The 25,467-nt window shown below is 36.7% G+C and overlaps 2 protein-coding genes across 2 annotated transcripts in view; one reads left to right on the top strand and one right to left on the bottom strand.

Moving 5' to 3' along the window:
* Positions 1-4,283: 4,283 nt before the first annotated feature.
* On the bottom strand, positions 4,284-7,386 carry LOC110097695 (pentatricopeptide repeat-containing protein At1g19720). The gene has a single exon (XM_020824226.2). It carries the CDS (start codon positions 7,317-7,319, stop codon positions 4,647-4,649), a length of 2,673 nt encoding a protein of 890 aa, XP_020679885.1. The 5' UTR covers positions 7,320-7,386; the 3' UTR covers positions 4,284-4,646.
* A 3,978-nt stretch (positions 7,387-11,364) lies between these two features.
* The window catches only part of LOC110097689 (putative methyltransferase C9orf114), a 43,023-nt gene continuing 28,920 nt past the window's right edge, over positions 11,365-25,467 (top strand). The window contains exon 1 of the mRNA XM_020824208.2: positions 11,365-11,570. The gene's annotated coding sequence lies outside the window, so the exon portion shown is untranslated. The remainder of the gene's footprint in view (positions 11,571-25,467) is intronic.

Below are 25,467 nucleotides of genomic sequence, written 5' to 3'. Positions count from 1 at the left end.
GGGCATATTGGGAGTGTTTCATCAGATGACTGATAGTGATTCCCTTGATCATATAACATTTATCAATCATTTTTATGTCTTAATGATGTCACAATTAAGTGATTTTGGGCTTGTTGGATTTGTCTTATCAAGCTGATCGATCTGACTATTAGAATGTCATATTCTACAATCATTTGATTATCTAATTGATGCTTTAGACCCTCCTATTATGCTTTGAACCTTTGATTTGGGCTCAATAACCTTTGATTTGGTCTCGGATGGGCTCAGATTGAACTGATTTTGGTGTCATTGTATTCGTCTCTTCTAGATATTCAATTTGACTATAAGTTTGTTAAAATCAGATCTTGGATGATCCTAAATTTAATTATGATAATTTTTTGTTCATATTTTCATCGAGATTTGTGTTCGATCAAGGTGATTTTTTATAGATGTATCAAGGCATATACCATCTAAAATTATTAATATTTACATATCAAGTATTTAAAATTGTTTATTTGCTCATATAATATCAAAATTTCTAAATAAATAAAAAATTACATACTCTTAGTTACTTGAAGCCAATGCATGCACCACCACAGCCATTAATGTACGTTAGCAGCAAAATGCCATGGTGACTTACTCACCACTCATTCCTCAACATTCACATGTCACCATAGTATCCATATCCTTCTCAAATGAATTTCTCATGACTTTCTCAACTCCTTTTTATTATGATTGTACCATTGATTTTTTTTTTAAATGTTTGTTTAGATATATTTACATAATAAGTGTTAATTATCTCGAAAGGCAAACTTACACCATATTGAAGAAAGAAAATAATTTATTTTCACATTCAAATTCGGCATAGAGAATGTAAAAATTATCCTAAACGATAAAATTCACATTCACCTATCATTTTAAAAACGAAACTAACACAGGATTAGCTTTAGTTGATGTCCAGAAGATTTTCCCCATATCATAACGAACTAAGACGGGGTTTATTTTAGACTGGAATCATGGGTTCCCATAGAGACAATTCTCTATAATCATTATATCTCCGAAGAGAAAATCTTTTTCTATATAAGACTAGGTTTATTTTAATTCCTGGGTTCCCATACGACTTTTTGTTGTCGTATCATTTATCATCTTGCCCTTTAGACTATTTAGGATGTCTTTAATGATATCAACAACTATAGCATGTACCAAAGAATGAATATATAATAAATAGAATACGTATTTGAAACTTGCATTAATTTTTATTGTTTTACTAAAACTCCATTTTAAGAAGTAATAAGAAAGTCGTCACAAATGAAGCCCAACCAACAAAATTAAAAATTTATGCAAAATTTATCATAAATTTGTAACATATTTCTCCCCCGTTGGAATTCCAATTGACTCTCAAGCAATAGAAATATCTTAACTATAACCAACAAAAATAAATGGCCAACAAACACAAACATTGTGACCAGATGGGTTTGTAAATGAAATTAATTAAGAATAGTAGGTGGCCCTAAATTGGATTGGAATGATTTAATAAGGCTAGGATTTATATTTAACCAAGTTTTGCCAATTGTTAGAATAACAATGATTTTTTTATAGAACATAGAAATATGTTGATACAAATATATCAAGATAAAGGAGCAATAAAAACAATTATATATAACTATATTAAAAAATAATATTTTTTAATAATAAGAATATATTAATTTTAGTAAACATCATATTTATAATAAATATTAAACCCATATATTAATATTAATATATTTGTGACATTTTTTTTTTTACTATTTCTTAAAGCAGCTTTCTAGAACGCCGTCCCACGACTTTCTAATTGCTTCTTAGAAACAACTTTCGACCTTAAAATTAAAAATTTTATACTAGAAAGCTGCTTTAAGAAGCAGTAAGAAAGCCGTCCCAACAAAGTCTTAGTTTCATATAAAAACCATACACATGTAAAAGTTGCAATAACATCAAAAATTTTATGTGAAAAATTCAAAAAGGCATAAACCCTGGGGCTTACTCCATTTGCAATAATCTATAATTAAAGATGCTAGAGCTTGCTTTTTCACCAAAGACGATGTTACAATTCATAATAATTATTTGATTCCCGCTGTATGGTTTATAAAAAAAATTATGGATGGTGGAGACATTTGTCGATCAATAACAATATAATAAAGATTGAGGGTTCATAATCAGATAGCTACAATCAAATGATGAAGTTGGATGTTGGTACTCAAGCAATAGTTATCCGACGACAAAAGTCAAGTGATGAATTGATAGCCATTGTTGCGGATGGTGTTCGTTGACGATGACTATTGGGCAAAACAATAGAGTTCTTCATATCTCTGCACTTTAAAACCATTATGTAGAAAATGGAATCATGTTATAACTTTTTAGACAAGTATTTTAATAAATTGGGCCAGAATAAAAAATATTCCATCGAATTACTCATATTAATCTGCTTGATTATGAATTATTTATTCAATATTTGATTACTTCGATAATCTCAAAATTGGATGAACTTGAATTCATTAGAATTGTCTTAATTGAATTATTTATTCAATATGCAAGCTGCTCAATTTGACCATACACACGAAAATTTTGAAGACCATTTAATCCTTTAATTAATGGTCTAAAGTATCCCTATGTGATTCAAGTGTTTGATTTGAATTTATTTAGAATTAAATTGAATCACTTTTAATATCAGTAGATTCATCTTCTTGAGGCTACAAGAGAATACTAGACTTCATAGGATGAACACAAAATTGCAATGCATTCGATGAAATTTTCTGATAATGACCGCCAAAAATGTTGCCACCTCTTTAATGAAAGACGAATTTGCTGGAGAATCGACGAAAATCCCATTGGTTTCTGGATTAATTATTATGAGCGGACGCCGAATGTAGTCCAGAGGTCAACTAGAATGCGCCACATCACCCCTTCGCTCGGTACCGCGGCTCGGTACTGCCCGGTGCTGCTGACGTGACGCATTCTGGTTGGTCTCCGAACATCATTCTGCATCCGATCTCCGCATTGAAGATTTTTTTTTGTTTATGATAAATAAATCAGACGAAATTTCCATCAGAACCTATTTAATATGAGAGGTTATTTTTTGCGATGTCAGGACACATATGGAGGCCAATCTGTGAGAGCTCGTTCCTTTGATTTTTCCTTTATGGATCTGATTTTCCTCCCAGGATCATCCGGGACGATATTGAGATCATCCAGGACGATCAGTGCAGTGAATACAACTGATTTTCTGGAGTGGATCGTCTTGGGACGATCAGAGCATGACACAAGTCAGAGAGCAAATCGTCCAAGAAATTAATTATCGTTCTGAGATATCGTCCTGGACGATTGAATTTTGTTCAGATCGTCCTGAACGATATGGCGATCGGCCGGGCCGATCATTTTTGTTTTATAAGGAAATCAGCTCATTTTTTAGGAGAGAGAAAATCATTTTTATAAAACAAAATATCTGAGGAGAGAGAAAGAGAAGGAAAGCAAAGGAAAAGCTGGTTTCCGGAGGCCGCAGAGCGCTTTTCGTCCGACGCCGCTGTTGGGAAAAGTGTTTATCTCGTGATAAGGACTCCGAATCCTATTTTTGTTTTCGAAGATGTTGAGTTTTGATCGTTTTGTGCACAGATTTGTGTTTTCGTTACCGAAAAATGCGCCGTATTTTGTATTGACGAAACTTTCACCGCACAACTTTTGATATGTTATTGATATGATTTTTCTACATGTTTTGAGTATTTTCTGTAACGATTCTACCGGTTATTTTGGGTTCTGTGCGATTTTGATCGAATAGATAAATATCAGGATGTTGATTGATGTTGCTTCAGTAGAATAGAAGTCTTATAATGTTGTCGTGCACGTTCTGTATTAATTTGGTAAATTGTGATTTTTAGGAACTTTTGTGTAAATTTCGTATACTGCTGTTATGCCGCTGGATTTTCGTACGATTTTCAATTTTCTGAAATTGATGATTTGAATTGATATGCATACGAATGTGACTATCTGATTATTGATACTGAAAGACAAGTGGAACCTGGTTGAATCGCTGGTTGGAGATTGACTTGACCTGTACAGGATGGTGGGCCGACGGGCTTTCCTTTAAACTATTGATCATTGATATAACGATTGAGAGTCATAAGGAGATTGATATGCCGACGGGCACAGAGTGACGACTCTTATTGAAACCAACGTATGGATATCTACAACAGCACTATGGATTTCTACAACAGCACTATGGATTATCGAATAGCCAGTGATTGTACTATAAGCTTGATTAAAGTTCAACCATGTTATTCAATATTCAATATTCATGATGCCTGTTTGCTGGTGTTTGCTTATTTACTTTGTGGCGCATTGCACCCACTCATGATCACACCTTGGAATTAAGATTTTGGCGTTCTAATTACAGCACAACTTCTTATATTTTCTTAATGAAAGTAGATCTCACTCAGCCAAAAAAAAAATCCTCTGTATTTTTTCCTTCAGGATTCAGGTCAGGAGATGCGACATTTTGTTCCCCTAAAAGACAGTCATGGATGTTTTACCAAATATTTTTATTGCCAAAATCAAGATTTTGGACTGGAAGACGTCCGTTTCTCAGCCAAATTCCCCGCAACCCTTGCAAAAAAACTCCAACTAAACTTCTCATCAGATCACCAATAGTCCTTGCAAGAACACTTGCCATTCCTGAAATAATGCAAACACTTCGTATCCTTGATCAGAATGTCGCGACCATACAACCTGGAAACAAGCTTCGCAGTGCCATGGCATTTTGCGCACATTCTCACATTCTTGATTATTCTTATAACTTTTGAGGATGGTCTTCTCACAAGAGAGAACATGATTGCTTTCCTCTCACAGTGGACCTCATCATCTTCTTCCAATTCTTCTTCAATGTCAAGCCTCGTATCACTGTTGTTTGTCTTGATCTCTTTTGCTATTCGACTAAATTCTACCAACTTAGTAGATTCAGACTCAACCGTTTTGTCATTGGTGAAAATGGTATAAACCTGGTGCCTATCTTCCATCCAGCAACAAGAATATAAGTCATATTCCTTACTCTCCTTCCATGGCTTCTTCATGTTTGATACATCAATTGAGTTACCACATATAGCTTGTAAGCTTGATGATAGAGCTTGTATTATTGGATTCTTAGGCTCCAAGCTACTCAGATTCTCAGTAGCAAGACTAGCAAGCTTAACATTACCACAGTATCTCGCTGCTGTCAGTAATTCGTTCCAGACGGCGAAGTCGGGCGCAATTGGCATTTCCTTGATCATATTATATGCTTCCATAAGCCTTTTAGATCGACCAAACAGTTCAACCATGGCTGCATAAAATTCCATACCTAGAGAAAAGTTTTGATCTTTCATGTCCATGAAGACCTCTTTTCCATCATTCACCAATTCATCGAGACCATAAGCACGAATCATACTTGTGTAAGTTGACTGATTTAGCTTCAGACCTTCTAGCTTCATGCGGTTTAGTAGTTCCTGAGCAGCTTGGGAACAACCATGCAAAACACATCCAGCAATCATTGAATTCCAGGAAATGTGATCTCTGGAATGTAGAATATTAAACAAAGTTAGAGCACTGGTCAAGTCACCCGACTTTGAATAAGTATCAATGAAGGAATTCAAAATTGGAAGATCGGGACGTAAACCGCTGCGAAGCACATAGGCATGGATCTCCTTTACCTTCCATGCTGATACTAAATTGGCACAAGAGGGAACTATACTCAAGATGGTAATGGAATTTGGTTTCTCAGAACCCAATTGCATCTGACGAAAAGCTCTGAATGCCTTGTTGGCATCTCCATTATGCAAGAAACCAGAGATAAGGGCATTCCATGAAGCTGCATTCTTTCTGATTCCAACAACTTCCATCTTCTGAAAGTGTTCAATCGCTTGTTCCTCCTCCTTGTTCTGAATATACCCAGAAATCATCACATTCCATGTCACAACATTTCGCCGAAAGCCTAAAGTCTCCATCCTTAAGAAGAGTTCATGTGCCTTCCCACAGTAACCAGCCTGCATGTACCCTCCTATCATTGAATTCCAGGTAAAAATATCCTTCTTGTCAATGACATTAAAAATTCTTTCAGCGTCTTCTAACTTCCAACATTTTGAATACAAGTCAACTAATGAGTTAATCACCAGTAAATTGCTCACACCTCCATTTTTAATTCCATAGCCATGAAGCTCTCTACCATTTTTCAAATATTTCAGAGTAGCACAGGAAGAGATGGCACAAGCGACCGTCATGTTGTTTGGTTCAACCTCAGATGTACACATCTCTCGAAAAAGATCCAGTGATTGATTTATCTTGTTATTCTGCGACAAACCTGAGATTATGCAGGTCCATGTGAAGACATCAGGGATAATCCCGCAACTCTCCATCTTTTTCATCAGATCGAGAGCAATTGTTGGTTTCCCGCACTGGTTATAACTAGAAATTAGTATATTCCACGTGATCAAGCTAGGTTCAATCCCTTCATTCCTCATTTGTTCAAATAGCTTGAAAGCATCGTCATTTTGGCCACAGTGGCAATGTGCAGAGATGATTGAGTTCCAGGTCACTCTATCCTTTACATTAAGTTTATCGAAAATTTTGTTTGCCATGATCAAATCACCACACTTCGCATACAAGTTGAGTATGGAATTCCCAACATGACTCTCCCCCAAAAACCCCAATCGGATTGTAAGCGAGTGTAACAATCTCCCAGTAACAATATCCTCTATATTGGCGCACGCTTGTAGGATCTTGGGCAGCAAAAAGGCATCTGGGTTCACACCTTCAAGAACCATTCGATGGAATAGATCCACAACCTCTTCCCACCGGTTTTCCCTTCCGCAGCCTCCAATCATAGCAGACCAGGTAAAAAGATTTTTTTGGCGCATTTGCTCGAACACCTTACGGGCATTGTCCAAGTCCCCACATTTCGCATACATGCTGACAAGCTTGGTCTCGACGAAGGGGTTCGGGTCCTTCACAGAGGGAAAGGATGAATGGAGAAGGCGGCCGGCTTCCACTGAGTCGTAATCGATGCAAGCTTGGAGAAGCGAGAGGTAGGTTCGAGTTGCGATGGGAGTACCGGAGTCTAGAGCGGAGACAGCTTCTTGGAGCTTTCCGGCGTGGATGAGACGAAGGAGCTGGCGGTCTCCTGGTCTTCGAGTTTGAGGCGGTAGCGGCAGTGGTGTCTCCGCTTCTGAGGACGCGGCAATGAGGTTTTGGGCATGGCGAGATATTTTGGAGGGAATTTTAGGTTTAAAGAAGGGAATGAGAATTTGATTTTTGGGTTTGCAGATGTAGAAGGGATTCTCCATCTTTGGCCAGAACCTATCTCTCCGCTCTCCCTCGCTCTCACTCGCATTTGTTAACGAGACTGTAAAAAATGTTTAGAAGTATATTAGGATGAGGAACTTTTATTTGGTCCGGTGAACTTACGTTCTTCTACGTTCGGCCATCAATGTATTAGCGCCACGTAGCAGGAAGAAAAGACGCCGACCCGACCCGCTATTTTTTGGGTTCTTGCACATGCGTTTTTTTAACTCTCTCCCAAAGTATTTGGCCGAAGAACCGCGTATAAGAGAGATACAACGAGCTCCCGTTTTTGCTTGCGATCAAAATGGAGTAACTTTCCATCCTGAAGAAGGGAATGACGTCGGAGAGTAATGGGAAGAAGCTCTCTCTCTCTCTCTCACTCTCTCTCTCTCTCTCTCTCTCTCTCTCTCTCTCTCTCTCTCTATGCTGAAGGGATCGAAAGGGTTGCCTTAGGCTTGAAGAGGTGGAGGCATCGGACTTTGCTGAAAAAATGGAGAAAGGTTAGTGGAAGATCAACATATGGAGAAGGAGATAGGGTCGGAGAAGCTTCGGCTTGCGCTGCCTTGGAGTCGATAGAAAATAATAGTTTTTTCTAGCAATACCGAGCAAATCCCTAGCAATACCGAGCAAATACTGAGTTTTTTCTAGCAATACCGAGTTGTACTGAGTTTTTTTTAGCAATACCGAGTTGTACCGAGTTGTACTGAGTTTTTTCTAGCAAATCCTGAGCAAATACCGAGCAAATCCTGAGCAATACCGAGTTGTATTGAGTTTTTTCTAACAATACCGAGCAAATACCTAGCAATACCGAGCAAATCCTGAGCAATACCGAGTTGTACTGAGTTTTTTCTAACAATACCGAGCAAATACCTAGCACCGAGTTGTACTGAGTTTTTTCTAGCAAATCCTGAGCAAATACCGAGCAAATCCTGAGCAATACCGAGTTGTACTGAGTTTTTTCTAACAATACCGAGCAAATATCTAGCACCAAGTTGTACTGAGTTTTTTCTAGCAATACCGAGTTGTGCTGAGTTTTTTCTAACAATACCGAGCAAATACCTAGCAATACCGAGCAAATCCTGAGCAAATACTGAGTTGTACCGAGTTGTACTGAGTTTTTTCTTGCAATACCGAGCAAATACCTAGCAATACCGAGCAAATCTCTAGCAATACCGAGCAAATCCTGAGCAAATACCAAGTTGTACCGAGTTGTAAAAAACTCGGTACAACTCGGTATTAGTCTTCACAGAGCGGTATTTCTCATTTTTACAAAGCAATACCTAGCAAATACCGAGATACCGAGAAAATCGCGAACATAGCATTTTCGGGTTCCGCTCCGGGTCAAGTCGTCGGGCTGCGCGGTTTAGAGTAAGAGCAGTGGCGACATGTTATTGGCGGCCGAACGTAGCTCTACGTCAGGTCAAAGGACGTAATAATTGTTCTAGGATGAGTGCTAAGAAGATAAGCCTATTTAGTTTCTCCATATATTAGAGGGGTTAAAATGGGCAAATTATTACGTCCAGTGTCTGAATTTATCCGGACACCAATCCAAACGCGACATGTCACCAAAATACATCGGGACCCAGTATATTCGGGTGACGTGACGCGTCTGGATTGATTGTCCAGACATCCGATAACCGGACGTAATAATTCGTTGATAAAATGAGGTGTGACATGATCGCCCTCATCTCTCTCTCATATCACCTTCTCTCTCAAAATGAGTTGAGAGGAACACCACAATTACTATAGCATTCTCAATTATTTTCGCAAAAAGTTTTAGCATTTTCTTTAAATTTGTGAAGAAATTATCAAAAGCTTTGACATTTTGGTCAGAAAATTAGAATTCACTAAACTTTTTTTTTATCAAATAAACTATTTTTAAAAATTTATCCTAGTCTTGATCTTTCTACTAATTTACTATTAGCGTACCCTTCGTTTTAAAAAATTCCACCAGGGACCAAGCCCACTAGGTTCAGTGCTCGAGACAGTGATTGCATGCGGGACAGAGAACCCGAGGAATATAGAGTAAGAGAGGAACTAGTGGTGCAAGTGAGGAGCTTCGAGCACGAGATGTTATCGAGGTCGGCAAATGTGGCTAATTACAGGCTAAGGGCCTATTTGAGTATTTGGCAGAGATTTAACTTTAATGAGATTTAATAAATGTTGTAAATTCGAATTTAGTAAATTTTGAAGGTGTTAATTCGTGAATATTGTTGGGTATGACTAATGTAAAATCCTCTTTGATAACTTATCAGTTAATTATCTTGATCGGGCACGAATCTCGAGGAAAATCAAACCGGAAACTTCAAAAATTAAATCTGGGATCACCTGAACTCCGATTCCAACAAACTTATAGTCAATCTGAGCGTCTCGGAAATACAAATCCAACGACACCAAATTCAACTCAATCCTAGTCCAAATGAGTCCAAATCAAGGACCAAATCGTTATTGGAATGTTCGAACCGCAATTTGATTTATCAAACAGTTTTAAAACATGATGTACTTATAGTCGAATCGAGCGGCTCAACGAGAAAAATCCAACGAGCCCAATATTTCCAAATTCCGACATCATTAAGACCTTCAAATGTATGACGAACAACAGATGATCAAGGGATTAAATATCGAACGTCCATCAAACCACTCCTCATTTACTCCTGATCTCTCATCTATTTACAGGTCATGCCACTCCATAATATCTATAAATAGGCCATCATTTCTCTTGAGATGAGACTCAAGGGCCAAGCCAGAAGACAAGGAGGAAGGAAGAAGAGGATAATAGAAGAATAGGAGGGAAGAAACTCCTCCTTGACCATCGTCGGAATTCAGTCCGACTTCCAAGTGATGCCGGAATTTCGCCCGACCTCCAAGTGACGCCAGAGTTCTGCCCGAATACCATCTAACGCCGGAATTCTCCTTGGCCGCCAACTGACGTCGGACTTCTACCCGACGCTAGACCTCCGCTCGCCGGACTTTCGCTGGACATCTATACTATCATGGATTTCTATCCGTTGCTGGATTTCTACCTGATGTCATCCTTCTGACATTCATCGTCAAATAACAATCCTTTCGACCTCTGTCTCATGCCGACAACGGTCATGCTAACTTACGTCGCCCACAAACTACAGTCCTTCTGACCTCCGTCGCCTGCGAATAAGGTCCTTCTGACTTACGCCACCCACTGACTATAGTCTTTCCGAACTCCGTCGCCCGCCAACTACGGTCCTGCTGACTTACGTCGTTCACATACTACAGTCCTTCCAACCTCCGTTGCTAGCCGACTACGGTCCTCCTAACTTACGTCGCCCACCGACTATAATCATTTTGACCTCCGTCACCAGACAACGGTATTTATGACCTATGTCGCCTGCTGACTACGGTCCTTCTGACCTCCATCACCAGACTATGGACATTCTGAACAAACAAACACGTCAACTGTGAATCTTTGAATTCATACCATGTAATGTACTCAATATGATGTACATCAAGCCAAGGACTTCCCCTAAGGAAAGACCTTATTTGTAATTAACTGCAATATTAGTGAATTCCTTCAAACTGGGCTGGCCCCGTGGGTTTTCCCCCATTTTCAGGGATTTTCCACGTAAAAATCTTGGTGTCTCTTATAAATGCTACACTCTCTTTCTCTTATCTGATTGCGTGCCAGATTTTCGTACAACGCTAAGACGTAAACTTTCTAACTCAACCACCGCAAATACTCCTGGACGCAACACTCTTAAATCTTGAGAAATTTTTTGATCTTGTGAAGAAGATAATTATATATTAAAAAATAAATTTATAATAAAAAAATTAATATATTGTGAGCTTAATAACGTGTTAAGTATAAGTTACTCAATAATTATTATTTACACTATTAAGTATATATTTAATAATATATATTTTAAGTTATATTAATTAAACTAATTATATTAATATTTAATTTATAATTTATCAATTAATTTATCCACTAATTATACTATTAATAATTTAATTAATTTACTTAATTGTTAATATTTTAAATTGCATTAATTAAGTTAACAATAATAACTTAGAGGCGAAAGGGTTTGCGTGTCAGCTTCTCTTCTCGTCGTTGCTGTTCGGCTTGTTGCTTCGCAGGAGGTGTAGAGATTGCAAGCATCGCTTCTTCGGCTCATTCGTGGCTGTTTTACTTCGCTCCTTCATTGACTTTCCCTTCCTGTCGGATCGGAAGTTACGACATTTTGATCGGAAGCAACAAGGGGAGCTCGCTAGCTGTGAAGGTAACTTTCTACCTTTCGCGCGCTTCTTCGGCCAAATCCCTTAAATCCGCCGAACCGAGGATTTAGTAAATCCGGGATTTAAGCAGTAAATCCTTAAATCCGGGATTTACCAACCGTCGGGATTTAACGTGCGCACAAAAACCGTTTGGCTGGATTTATCGTAAAGCCGACTTAAATCCCGCTGTAAATCCGATACCAAACAGCCCCTAAGTCTACGCCCTCTATTTTCTACCTCTCCCCTTCTCCTTCATCTCCCTGTTTAAAGTTTTTTCTAATCTACCTGATATTGAAAGAGGGGTTGCCGGGGATGCATTATGGTGTTATTTTAGTATCGGAACACCTGGTGGCACTGGTGAGTACTTATTCTTCTTCTTCATTGTTTGAGGCATATGTAAACCCTAACGAAGCGGTCAATTGTTTATTCAATGATTTGCTTTGTTAGTGAACATATGTTTGTCTAATTAACGAGATAATTAATTAACTTTATTGATTCATTTTAAGCCTTGAGCTTTAAGGATTTTAGCATGAATTTTACTCATTATTATATTTGAAACTACCCAAAATGAGTGGTAATTGTACATCTCAATTCACATTTTCTAATTTTGAGGTCATACCAACTAACAAATGCTCATTGGCATGATTTTTTATATGGTTAGAGAAATTCTGGCCTAGTTAAAAGAGCCTTTAATTGCCTTTTAATACTAATTAAATTTTGATTAGAGGAAGAGATTTGTATTTGTAGAATACTTTTATTTAGGGTGGCTTCAGGCTTGAAAATCCTAATCCTATAAAATTTTTTCTATTTAAGGTTTTATAAAATAATTTTTTTTTTGAAAAGTACGGACAATAAGATTTTATAAAATAATTTTTTTTGAAAAGTACGGACAATAAGATTTTATAAAATAATGATATTAAACTAATAAAGATGGTAAGGCTATATTAGATTTTGCTATAGCTTATGATTTTATAATTGCTAATACCTTATTTAAGAAAAGAGATGAACATCTCGTCACTTATAAAAATAGATATAGTAAAATTCAAATTGATTATTTTCTTATAAAAAAAAAGATAGTTTAGATTGTAAAGATTGTAAAGTTAGTCCGAGTGAAAGTTTATGTACCCAACATTGCTTTTTGGTTTTGGACTTTAAGTTGAACAGGCAAAATATGAAAAATATAGTAAAATATTGTTCTAAGTTTAGATGGGGGCATTTAAAGAATACTAACAAAAATATTTTTGAAAGTAAGATTCGAGATATTAAGATTTTGTCTGTGCATGAGGAAGCGAATGTTATGTGAAAACAAATAGTTAGTAATATTAAAAAAGTTGCAAATAATGTGCTTGGAGTTTCAAAAGGAAATTCTCATAATAATTAAAATAGTTGGTGGTTGAATCAAAATGTGCAAGAAAAGATACAAATTAAGAAGCTTTGTTATAATAATTAGTTTAGATGTAAAAACTCTGAAAATTGGGAAAGATATAAGGAGGATCGTAAGGTGTCTAAGAACGCAATCTGCGATACAAAGATTTTAGTTCTTAATAATTTATATAATATCTTATATTCTAATGAGGGTGAAAGATATATGTATAAGTTAGCTAAACACAGATATATTAGTAAGGACTTAGTTCAAGTGAAGTGCATTGAAGATGAAGATCAAAAAGTATTTTTTTTAGAAGAGGATGTTCAACAAAGGTGGATGAGATCTTTTGCTAAGATTTTCAATGAAGATTGTGAGAATACGTTTGACTTTAGTGACCTTAACACACTAAATGAAAATAAATATTTTATATTAGCGTATTAGTAAAATTGAAGTTAGAGAGACTTTAAAGAAAATGAAGTGTGGAAAAACTAGTGAACTTGATTATATTCCAATAGATGTGTGAAAATGCTTAGGAGATGAATGAATTTCTTGGCTTACTAAACATTTTTATATTATTTTGAAGTCTTAAAAGATGCCAGATGAGTGGAGAATGAGTTTGTTGATTCCTATTTTTAAGAATAAAGGTGTTGCACTAGATTGCACGAATTATAGAGTAATAAGTAATTAAGTTGATTTGTCATACTTTAAAACTTTAGGAGACATTTATGGAGCATAGGTTACGATGTGATACAAATGTTTCTCAAAATCAAATTGGATTCATGTCGAGTAGGTATACAATGGAATCTATCATTTACTGAGAGGGTTGGTGGAGAAGTTTAGAGAGAATAAGGAGGATCTACATATGATATTTATTGATTTAGAGAAAGTATATGATAAAGTTCCAAGAGAAGTGCTATGGTTAGTTTTAAAAAAGAAAGAGGTTAATAATGCTTATATTCAAGTCATTAGAGATATGTATGATGGAGCTATTGCTTGTGTTCAAATACAAGGTGGTTTTACAAAATATTTCCCTATTTTAGTTGGATTACATCAAGGATCAATCTTAAGCCTTTATCTTTTTGTATTAGTCATGGATGTTCTCACTAGACATTTGCAAGATGATGTACCTTTGTGTATGCTTTTTGCTGATTATATTCTTCTTGTTGATAAGACTAGAGAGGGAGTTGAAGGTAAACTTGAATTATGGATGTCAACCTTAGAGTCTAATGATTTTCGTTTGAGTAGATCTAAAACCTAATACATGGAGTGTAATTTTAGCAGTAATAAATCTAGTCGGGGGTTTGTGACTTCGAGCGATCAAGTCATTAATAAATGTACTCGTTTTAGATATCTTCGGTCTATTATTCAGAGTGATGGTGAAATAGATGAGTTATTATTAGTAGAATTCAAGTTGGATGGTTGAAGTGGAGAAATGTTTGAGTTTGTTGTGTGATAGAAAAGTAACACTCAAACTTAAGGGAAAACTTTATAAGATGGTGGTGAGACCTGCAATTTTTTATGGCATAGAATGTTGGCCATTTAAAGAGAAGCATAATATTAAGTTAAGTGTTGTTGAGATGCGGGTGCTCAGGTGGATGAGTGGATTTACTCTTAGAGACATGAAGGTAACAATATTTCTCCCATTTCATGCACTTCTTGAATCAGACTTATGAAATCCCAGAAAAAATAGTTTATGATATTTATTGATTTAGAGAAAGCATATGATAAAGTTCCAAGAGAAGCTCTATGATGAGTTCTAGAAAAGAAAGAGGTTAATAATGCTTATATTAAAGTCATTAGAGATATGTATGCAAGAGCTATTACTTGTGTACAAGTACAAGGTTTGACCAAATATTTCTCTATTTTAGTTGGATTACATCAAGGATCATTCTTAAGCCTTTATCTTTTTGCGTTAGTCATGGATGTTCTCACTAGACATTTGCAAGAGGATGTACCTTTGTGTATACTTTTTGCTGATGATATTCTTCTTGTTGATATGACTAGAGAGGGAGTTGAAGGTAAACTTGAATTATGGAGGTCAACCTTAGAGTCTAATGGTTTTCGTTTGAGTAGATCTAAAACCGAATACATGGAGTGTAATTTTAGTAGTAATAGATATAGTGGGGGGTTTGCGACTTCGAGCGATCAAGTCATTACTCATTAGTAAGTGTACTCATTTTATATATCTTCGGTCTATTATTCAGAGTGATGGTGAAATAAATGAGTTATTATTAGTAGAATTCAAGTTGGATGGTTGAAGTGGAGAAATGTTCGGGTTTGTTGTGTGATAGAAAAGTAACACTCAAACTTAAGGAAAAAATTTATAAAAGACGGCGGTGACACCTGCAATTTTTTATGGCACAGAATGTTGGTCATTTAAAGAGAAGCATAATATTAAGTTAAGTATTGCTGAGATGCGGGTTCTTAGGTGGATGAGTGGATTTACTCTTAGAGACATGAAGGTAGCAATATTTCTCTCCTTTCGTGCACTTCTTGAATCAAACTTATGAAATCCAAAAAAAAAAAAAAGTCGGATTTACGAAATCCAGGATTTAGGACAAAAAATAGCAACAAAGTAGATATTAGACTTACCGTGAGATTTATCTTTGTATTTTTTGGCGTTTGGCAGGATTTAGCTCAAATCTTGCCTAAATTCTTGCCTAAATGCTACATCCAAAATTTTGATGTCAATCAAAATTTTTACGATTTAAGTCTTATTATGTTGGCGTTTGGATGTCAATCAAAATTTTTACGATTTTAACATCATCCTATTTGACGGACAAAAGAAAAGTTAAAATAAGAAATACTTGTTACATTTGATCATTGTAAATAATAAAAATTAAGTAATATATTACTGAACAAAATTTATCACATTTCATATGGAGCAACATTATTAAAAGGAACTTTATTTTTTTGATAACATTAAACCAAAGGGCCCTAAAGTAATATTTTTAATTCGAACAAAGTTTATACATCAATTATGTAATTATTTGGCTGACTTCATTTATGGTAAGATGTTATGAATTGAAAATTTCATTTTGTTGACATAATTTGGAATTATACCCATTTAATTGATTGCATATCTATGCATCATAACTTTCGGAATACATTTGTGGACTTATGCATGAATAACTTGGGGAAATATTTATTAGTAACTAGGACTTAGTTTTACTTGGAGTATCAAAAGAAAAAAAATTATAATATTAAAAATAGTTGGCGGTGAAATCAAAATTTACAATAAAAGATACAAAATTAGAAGCTTTATTATAAAAATTGGTTTAAATGTAAAAATTAAAAAAACTGTGGAATATATAAAGAGGTCTAGAAGGAGTCTAATAAAGTAATATGTGATGCAAAAAATTTAGTTTGTAATGATTTATATGATATTCAAGTGAAGTGCATTAAGGGTGAAGATAAAAAAATGTTTTTATTAGAAAACGATGTTGAACAAAGTTGGATAAGATATTTTGATAAGCTTTCTAATGAAGTCTGTGAGAAAACAATTGACTTTAGCATCCTAAATGAAAATAAAGATTTTTGTTTTTATCGGCATATTAGTAAAATCGAAGTTAGAGAGACTTTAAAGACATTGAAGTGTGGAAAAGCTATTTAACCTGCTGATATTCAATATAGGTGTGGAAATGCTTAAGAGATGAAGGCATTTCTTGGTTCATAAAAATTTTCAATATTATTTTCTATCTAAAAATATGCCAGATGAGTGGAGAATGAGTGTGTTGATTCTGTTTTTTAAGAATAAAGGTGATGCACAAGAGTATACGAATTATGGAGAAATTAAGTTAATGTGTCATACTTTAAAAGTTTGGGAGAAAGCTATTAAGCATAGGTTAATAAGGCATGATAATAATGTTTCTCAAAATCAATTTGGATTAATGTCGGGTAGGTCTACTATGGAAGCTATACATTTCTTGAGAGGTTTAATGGAGAAGTGTAGAGAGAATAAGGAGGATCTACATACGATATTTATTGATTTGGAAAAAGCTTATGATAAAGTTTCAAGAAAAAGTGCTATGGAGAGTTTTAGAAAAGAAAGGGGTTAATGATGCTTATATTCAAGTTATTAAGGATATGTATGTAAGAGCTGTTAATTGTGTTCAAACACAAGGTGGTTGGACCAACTATTTCCCTATTTCAGTGGGATTACATCAAGGACAAGCTTTACCCCATATATTTTTTCTTTAGTCATGGATGCTCTTACTAGACATTTGCAAAAGGATGTACCCTGGTGTATGCTTTTTTTGATGATATTCTTCTTGTTGATAGGTGATATGATATTAGTGGTAGTTTTGGGTTAAACAGATAATCTGGTTTAAATAACAAACCTCCTGGATCGAATTAACCTGATTCTTACGGTTCACCTGACAGGTGGAAGATTCTTGAATGCAGATTTGCGAAGAAAGTGAGAGCTGAAAGGATTTCCGGAATTTTACAGAATTCTGAAATTCTGATAGAATCTTGAAGGTTGTGGAGATCTGTTGGAGTTGTGAAGCCTGTGGCCTTCAGTTTTCTTGAAAAACAGCTTGCTGAGAGCTGCTAGTTGAGGACAGAAGGGAACCTGGTTCTTTAAAGCCTGATTCTGGTGGCAGAAATGGCCTGGAAGGCCGAGCTTGCAGCCTGCTGATTGCTATGGACGGTTACAAGGGAAGAAGGGAGGACCTGACCTTGGGAAAGGGCTGGATGGTTTAGAGATGGAGGGAAAGAAGAGGTGCAGTTCTTGGAAAATCCAAGAACGGAACCTGCAGCTGAGAGCTGGGCTGAAAACGGGAGGTTGGCAGCTGGAAAATGAAGGCCTGGTTGACGCCTGAAGGAGTTCTTGGAGCTTGGAGGCTTGCTTAGTTTGGACAGCTGGAGGGATGACTCGAGGTCTTGGATTCTCCAATATAAGGATGAAAGAGCCTCTTTCCGAGTTCAGCAGGAAACCAATGGAAGGAAGGATGGGGAGGGAGGTTCGGCTCTTGAATACTCCAAGCAGACCTGTGGCTGAGAGGGATGGATGGAGGAGAAAGGGAAGTTCTTGGAGACTCCACGAGGGGCCCCTAAAGGCAACAACACTTAGAAAACAATTCACTGAATTGATCAAACAAAATATGTTCCCAATTCTCATTCCTAAGGCCTTTAAATAGGCAAGTTTATTACAATTGACACAAAACCCCTTCAACTATCCAATTTTAGAAAAAAGCTTCTATCAAGACATTTATTAAATCACTCGGAGGAGATTAATATTTAATGACTGTGTTATTAATAACGGGTCCACTAACTTCCTTCCTGCATTTGTGACTTTGCGCGCGTGTAGGTACTCCAACGGTAATTTGAATGGGACTTTCTTGACCGATAGTTTGATATGTATCATTCTCTTCCTCTTGAGAAGGCTTTGTCCTCAAAGCAGAATCTTTTCCTCATCCACATGTGTGTTCGTATTGATTCCTCGGGGTTGCTTCTATAAGCAAGTCGGTTGGGAAGAGTGACTCCCGGTACACAATCAAGTTGGTTCTTAATTCCTCGAATTGGTGGTAGGCTGGAAGGTGTCTCTTTAGGGAACATGTCTTTATAATCCTGCAAAAGAGAAATAATGCTGCTCGGAAGGTTTCCGGCCAAGTTGTTAGTGAACAAATAATTTTCTTTATATATAAGCAATATGAGGAGTTTTCTGAAGGGTTTTGTTTGAGTATGTCTAAAACCTAACACATGGAGTGTAATTTTAGTAGTTGTAGATCTAGTGCGGGGATTGTGAGTTTGAGTAATCAAGTCATTAATAAGAGTACACGTTTTAGATTTCTCAAATGTATTGTCCAGAGTGATGGTGAAATAGATAGGAATATTATTAGTAGAGTTCAAGTTGGATGGTTGAAGTAGAGGAATGCATCAGGGCTGTTGTATGATAGAAAGTTCCCCTCAAACTTAAGAGAAAATTCTATATTATGGTGTTGAAACCTGTAATGCTTTATGGCGCAGAATGTTGGCCATTAAAAGAGAAACATACAATTAAGTTTTGCAGAGATGAGGATGCTTAGGTGAATGAATGACTTTACCCTTAGAGACAATGCGAAACAAGCATATACGTGAAAAGGTTGGAATAGTTCCAATGACATATAAGATTAAAGGGAGTCGCCTTAGATGGTTTGGTCACATAAAACATCATCCTTCTGATGAATCAGTTAGGAGAGTATATGTTTTAGATTTATCCTATGTTAAGAGAGGTAGAGGTAGACCTAAAAAGGCATGGTTAGAAAATATTAGAAATGATATTCTTTATTCGATTTAAATGAGAATTATTTAAATGAGAATTTGACTCTTAATATGACAATGAAGAAAAATATTCGTGTAGCCAACCCCACCTAGTGGGATTAAGGCTAGATATTGTTGTTTGTTGTTGTTGTAGGACTTAATTCTACTATTTGTAAAAGGAGTGTGGGTCCTTATAATTATTTGTAGATGAGTAGACATACTAAGGTGTTAAATAATTGGATTGTATACCTTACAGTACTTGAAATTTTGAATTAGATTATTTGACGTAGGGTGTGTTGCTATTGTGGAATATCGAAGTCCGCAAACAACACATTCCTTGAATTATTGACATAGGTAGCTTGTTTCATAGGAATTGCTAGAAATTATCAAATTATAATCTGGTACTTCCCTGTCTCATTGTAAATCATGTGGTTTGATTATTATAATTTTTTTATTTTCTCACAGCCCTTGCTGACTAATATGCCAAATAATGATATGGAGTGCAATACAGTCAAGAAAGCCATGCCTATATCTTTGCCTAATGGTTTCATAATATGTCTGTTGATAATATCATTGTTAGAGGTCTTCAATCCAATCCATTTTATTTTAAATGAAGTGATGCGACATAGTTTTTATATTTTATATTATTTTTATGTTACTCGTGTATATTTATTTTTTGTATTGTTGTATTTTAGTTTTATTAATGTAATATGGCGATGTAATTGTTTACCATATAACAATGTAAAAGGCGGTCATATAAGCTAGCTAATTTTAGTCCACCTTAACATCTCAAAATCAAATCCACCATATCATATGATGTGAAACTACTAGGAGTTACGTGCGAAATTAAAAGGAACAATCGAAGAAAACTTGGCCAATGAAAATTTATTGCTTGCACATAAAAGAGAACTAAGAATCTAAAGTAGTCAACTTGCTTAGGCCAAAGAAGTGCGATTGTGAGTAACCAAGTAATTCAATCAAAGTTCAAGACAAGAGTAAATGCTAAGTACACATAACATAATCCAACACTTAACAACGAGAGGTTGACCTTAAGGACCTTCTCACTCAATCACTCGTAAGCTTTAGCGGAGAAAGATGAACTATACGAAGAAAGATATTACCACTAGGAAGACGGCGCCGATGACCTTCGTTGACGGAGCGGTAGCCTACGGTGGAGGAGGAGGTGGATGACTGACGATTACCCAATGGCCCGGTGGAAGATGCTCTTCAATTGACAAGGTCAGTTGGTACAAGATGCGGTAATGTAGCCTTCAACCGTTTTGTCGTTGCCGAAGAAGACGTCAAAGAACGGAGATCCAAGTATGTCCGTCCTCCCTTGATCGTCGAATACAAATCCATGGTCTATTTCAGGATCAACTATGCACCAATGACGAGGTTGGGAGGATAGGTTGTCTTCTTCTCTTGGCTTCAAGTGTCATGAGCCAATCACGATTCCCAAGAGAGGGGTGCAAGGAAGGGGCGGCCAAGGGAGGAAGAACGGGCAGGTGGCTTAGATGGAGGAGCTTAGGTTAGGGTGAGGGTGTGGTTTAATCCAAATCTGAAAATAATTTCAGATTTTGAGTAAATTTGGCGCGAACTAATTTGAAATTTGATTTCAAATTAATAGCAATTAGAGCTTTAATCGGGGATTAATGGGGAGAAGCCCATGATGGGGGCCAGCTGCATGAAGAGAGGGGGGAGGCATTGTGGGGGAGTTGAGCTCTTTCCAAATAAGTTTGACCAATTAGGAGGGAAAATAACGAGTCCTCTCTAAATTAAATTTAGATTTGATTTAAATTTGAAAACTTTCCTTATTTAGATTTCGCAAATAAGGAAAATTTTTTAATTTCAAAATTTGGATTTAAAAATTCCCTAATTCCTTCCTTTAATGCTAGAGCTAAATTAGGGAGTCATTCATGATGATTGAAATCATCATAATGGCTTGGATGATGAGGGATGGGGCCGGCGGTCAAAGAGATAGGAGGGGGATTTGGCGTCGGGTTGAGGTGACCAAGGCTAGGCCGGCGGGTGGGATTTTGGGAGAGGAAATAGGTGGGGTCAAAGTGAGGTGTTTTGGTTGTGGGTTGAAGGCGGAAGAGTGAAGAGAGACCGATTGGTGATAATGATAATAAACTAGAGAACGTAGAAGAAAACTACGAGCCACGGACTCTTCCGGTGAGTGGTGGGTAATGCGTTTGCCCACACGTTGGGCTCTCCCTTCTCTCAAGTGCACTCACAAGAAGAAGAAGATCAAGAAAATATCATATCATTCATAAAAAAAAATTACAACATATGAGACCACAATATATAGGTTTCCAATCATGAAAATGAAAAGTACGACATTGCCCTATGGGCTACAATAATAAGACAACTCCCCAAAGGGGTAAATGCGGAAAACAATAAATAACTAAATAATCATAACATGGAAAATGATTCAAAAGTAGAGGCGTTGAATCGGTAGCCGTAGATCTACGATTCCTTCGTCGATAAACATGTCGGTAGTGTCTGTCGATGTCCTCATCATCATCATTGTCACATCACCATGCAAGTCAATGGCCGACGCTCTTCCTTCAAAACTTCCAGGTGTTTTGGTGCATATGAGAGAGAGAAAGAGTCAAAGGAAACCTAGGGTTACAAGCTAATAAGGCAATAAGGAAAAACAAAAGAAATAAACTGTAATGAAATTAAAGAGGAGAAATATTCAAATATAATGCAAATGCCTTTTGTAAAGCATGAAAATAATGAATCAATCACACTGATGGCAAATAGAAAACTGGAATCAAGCCGACTGTGTCAAATGGAAATCTGGATTGGACAATCATCGTTTGTAATCTTGTGAATTGTGATAGTCTCATCCAGGCAACATCATCATCTTTGGCTCCTACCTTGTTATCTTGTTAAAGAAATACTCACACACATGTTTTGTCATCGATTAAATCTACATCAAACTTGCGAATGGCATGTTGTTGTTGAATACTGGAAACATTGAAATACATGCTAAGTCCTAGAGTCCTTCTCTTTAAGAAAGTTTTTTTCTAATTCTCACTCCCTCTTGTCCCTGAGAATTTACCACCCACTGACCCTATGTTTAAAAATATATCACCTCCTGCTACTGCCCTAAGAAGTAAGAATGACACATCCCCTTTTCCTACCATAACAAAATAACACTACTTGCTGCTAGGAAACACTTGCATATGATCCAGCATTCTCTAGTACTTCCTCAATGCAAGCTCCTAATAAATTAGTCAATCAGTCCCTTTTACTGCAACTAGTAAATTTTCTATATCTGAAGATTGTACACTGGTTTAAAGGGTATATCCTACCCATAGATCAGGTAGGCTTTAGATGTAATGAGTTGCGTAGCCACAGCCTTATATGCAAAGTTTGTGCACCTTGGAAACATTTGTTTGATAGTTTGAAAAATCTTATTTCATGCGTCCTAGCACACTAAAGCATTTGTCATAGTAAAATAGGAACTTATTGAGTTAAGTGATAGAAAAAGCAATTTAATAAATTTGGACTAGGATTTCTTCTAAGATTGTTCATACAAATTTATCTTTTTCCATGCTGTATTTCTTTAAGGAAAATTTTCGTTACTGTTTTATGGAGATTTTAATGAACACTCAACAAGTCAAAAGGAAAAATTGAACTCTAAAAGATGCGCAAGCCTTCATCATCGAGATCATGTTTTAATATTAAGATTTAGTGATGTAGGCATTTTGGGGGGGGGGGGGGGGGGGGGGGGGGGGGCAATGGATGTACCTTGGTTTTTGGGCTGATTTGGTTCCTTGATGTGGGCTTGGTTGTCTCGGGTTTGGCTGCCCCTTTGGTGAGCTGCTGTATTCTTCTACTTAAATCAACTGATTATGTTGCTATGTAGTTCAACTACATTTTTAGCTCATAAATGGAAGTGGTCATGGTTCTTCCCCCCCTTTGTTTGGCCTTCGGTTTCTCCCCCTGGCTGTTCCCGTGGCTGTCCGTTCTTGTCCCCTGTGTGGTCCCTTCGGGTGTTGCTCCAGGCGCTGTCTGTTGGTCTTTTGGCACCCTTTTCCTGGTTGGTTCGGCTGGAGGTGGTTGGGCCGGTTTGACTTCCTCTTTTCACCAATATATATGGGATGATTTGATGCATAAAAAGTGTGCTATGGAGAAATTTTTGGACAATAAAACCTGAGGGTTTTTGGATAGCTTGCGAGCTATGCCTCTTCGTCTTCCCATTCTTTTATGATTTCGTCTCAGGCTTCTTATCTATTTATTCTCTTCGCAAGTGTTCACCCCATTTGTATCTTTCTTCTCAATCAATCAAGGAAAAGCTTCTTTAGGTGTTGTTTTTTATGTTATATCATAAGTTTTAAGTTGTGTCATGTTATGTTTTAAAGTTTAAATGTTGTTGTGCCTTAGTTATTGTATTATTTTGAAAGGAAGACCTAGTTTTTATGCAATCTTAGTTTTTTCCTATAAATTTTGGTTGCATCAATTTGGTATCAGAGTCTAAGTTATTCGTGTCTTCCTTTTTTTAAGTGTTTAAAAAATGGAAAAAACATGATGTAATTGAGTCCGAGGTTGGAGAAAGTAAGTCAAATGTTCTTGAAGAAGATATCCCTATGAACAGATGGATTCCGCCGCAAGGAAGTTCAACCGATCCGATTCAAAATGAATTATACAAAGTTCATATGAAGATGCACTTGTGTACAGAAAAATACGAGAAGAAAAAGCAATTTCTTCAGGCCAAATCCAAGCAAGAAAGAGAGATGATCATGAGGAAGTATGCGGCCTTGATTCAAGATTTGGATGCGGCGCCTTTGTCTCGTCAGGAAAATTCTAAAGCATTCTCATCAGGAGATGAGCCCTTTCAACCGGGGAAGAATTTGATGAAGGCATAGAGGGGGGGGGGGGCAGGGGGGGGGGGGGGGGCAATGGATGTGCCTTAGTTTTTTGGCTGATTTGGTTCCTTGATGTGGGCTTGGTTGTCTCGGGTTTGACTGCCTCTTTGGTGAGCTTCTGTGTTCTTCTACTAAAATCAGCTCATTATGTTGCTATGTAGTTCAGCTACCTTTTTAGCTCATAAATGGAAGTGGTCCTGGTTCTTCCCCCCCACTGTTTGGCCTTCGATTTCTCCCCCTGGCTCCTGCTCCCGTGGCTGGCTGTTCCTGTTCCCGTGGCTGTCCATTCCTGTCCCCTGTGGCCCTGTATGGTCCCTTCGGGTGCCGCTCCAGGCGCTGCCTGTTGGTCTTTTGGCTCCCTTTTTCTGGTTGGTTCAGCTGGAGGTGGTTGGGGCTGTTTGGCTTCCTGTTTTCACCAATATATATGAGATGTTTTGATGCATAAAAAAGTGTGTTGTGGAGTGATTTTTGGACAACAAAACCTGAGGATTTTTGGATAGCTTGCGAGCTATGCCTCTTCGTCTCCCCCTTCAATGATTTCGTCTCGGGCTTCTTATCTATTTCTTCTCTCCGCACGTGTTCACCCAATTTGTATCTTTCTTCTCAATCAATCAAGGAAAAGCTTCTTTAGGTGTTGTTTTTTATGTTCTATCATAAGTTTTAAGTTGTGTCATGTTATGTTTTAAAGTTTAAATGTTGTTGTGTCTTAATTATAGTATTATTTTGAAAGGAAGACCTAGTTTATATGCAATCTTAGTTTTTTCCTATAAATTTTGGTTGCATCATTTAGATTTATCAATGTGAAAATATCATGATATTCTATGCTTAAAAAATTATTTTGTCCCGATTAAGTTAGATCTTCCATAAAAAAGTTTAAGAAACCATTATGAATTTTTGTGTTTTTTTTTTTTTAAGTTTCCTTTTTATGAAATCTTGGTTTCATATTAAACAACAACATCAAGCCTTTATCCCACTACGTGGGGTCGGCTACATGAATCCTTTTTCTCCATTGTGTTCTATTAAAGGTCAAATTCTCGTTTAAATCTAATAAAGAAAGGTCATTCCTAATATTTTCTAGCCATGTCTTTTTAGGTCTGCCTCTACCTTTCTTAACATAAGTCAAATCTAATACCTCTACTCTCCTAACCGGGTCATTGGAAGGCCGCTGTTTTATGTGACCAAACCATCTAAGATGACTCTCTCTAATCTTATCTTCTACTTGAGCTACTCCAACCTTTTCATGTATATGCTCATTTCTTATCCTATCTCTAAGGGTAAAGCCACTCATCCACATGAGCATCCTCATCTCTGCCACACTTAACTTAGTATTATGCTTCTCTTTTAATGGCCAACATTCAACACCATAAAGCATTGTAGGCCTCACTACCATCTTATAGAATTTTCCCTTAAGTT

This window comes from Dendrobium catenatum, unplaced genomic scaffold (assembly GCF_001605985.2).
Source record: "Dendrobium catenatum unplaced genomic scaffold, ASM160598v2 fragScaff_scaffold_1481, whole genome shotgun sequence".
Classification (NCBI taxonomy): domain Eukaryota; kingdom Viridiplantae; phylum Streptophyta; class Magnoliopsida; order Asparagales; family Orchidaceae; genus Dendrobium; species Dendrobium catenatum.
This window is presented reverse-complemented; position numbering and strand designations above follow the sequence as displayed.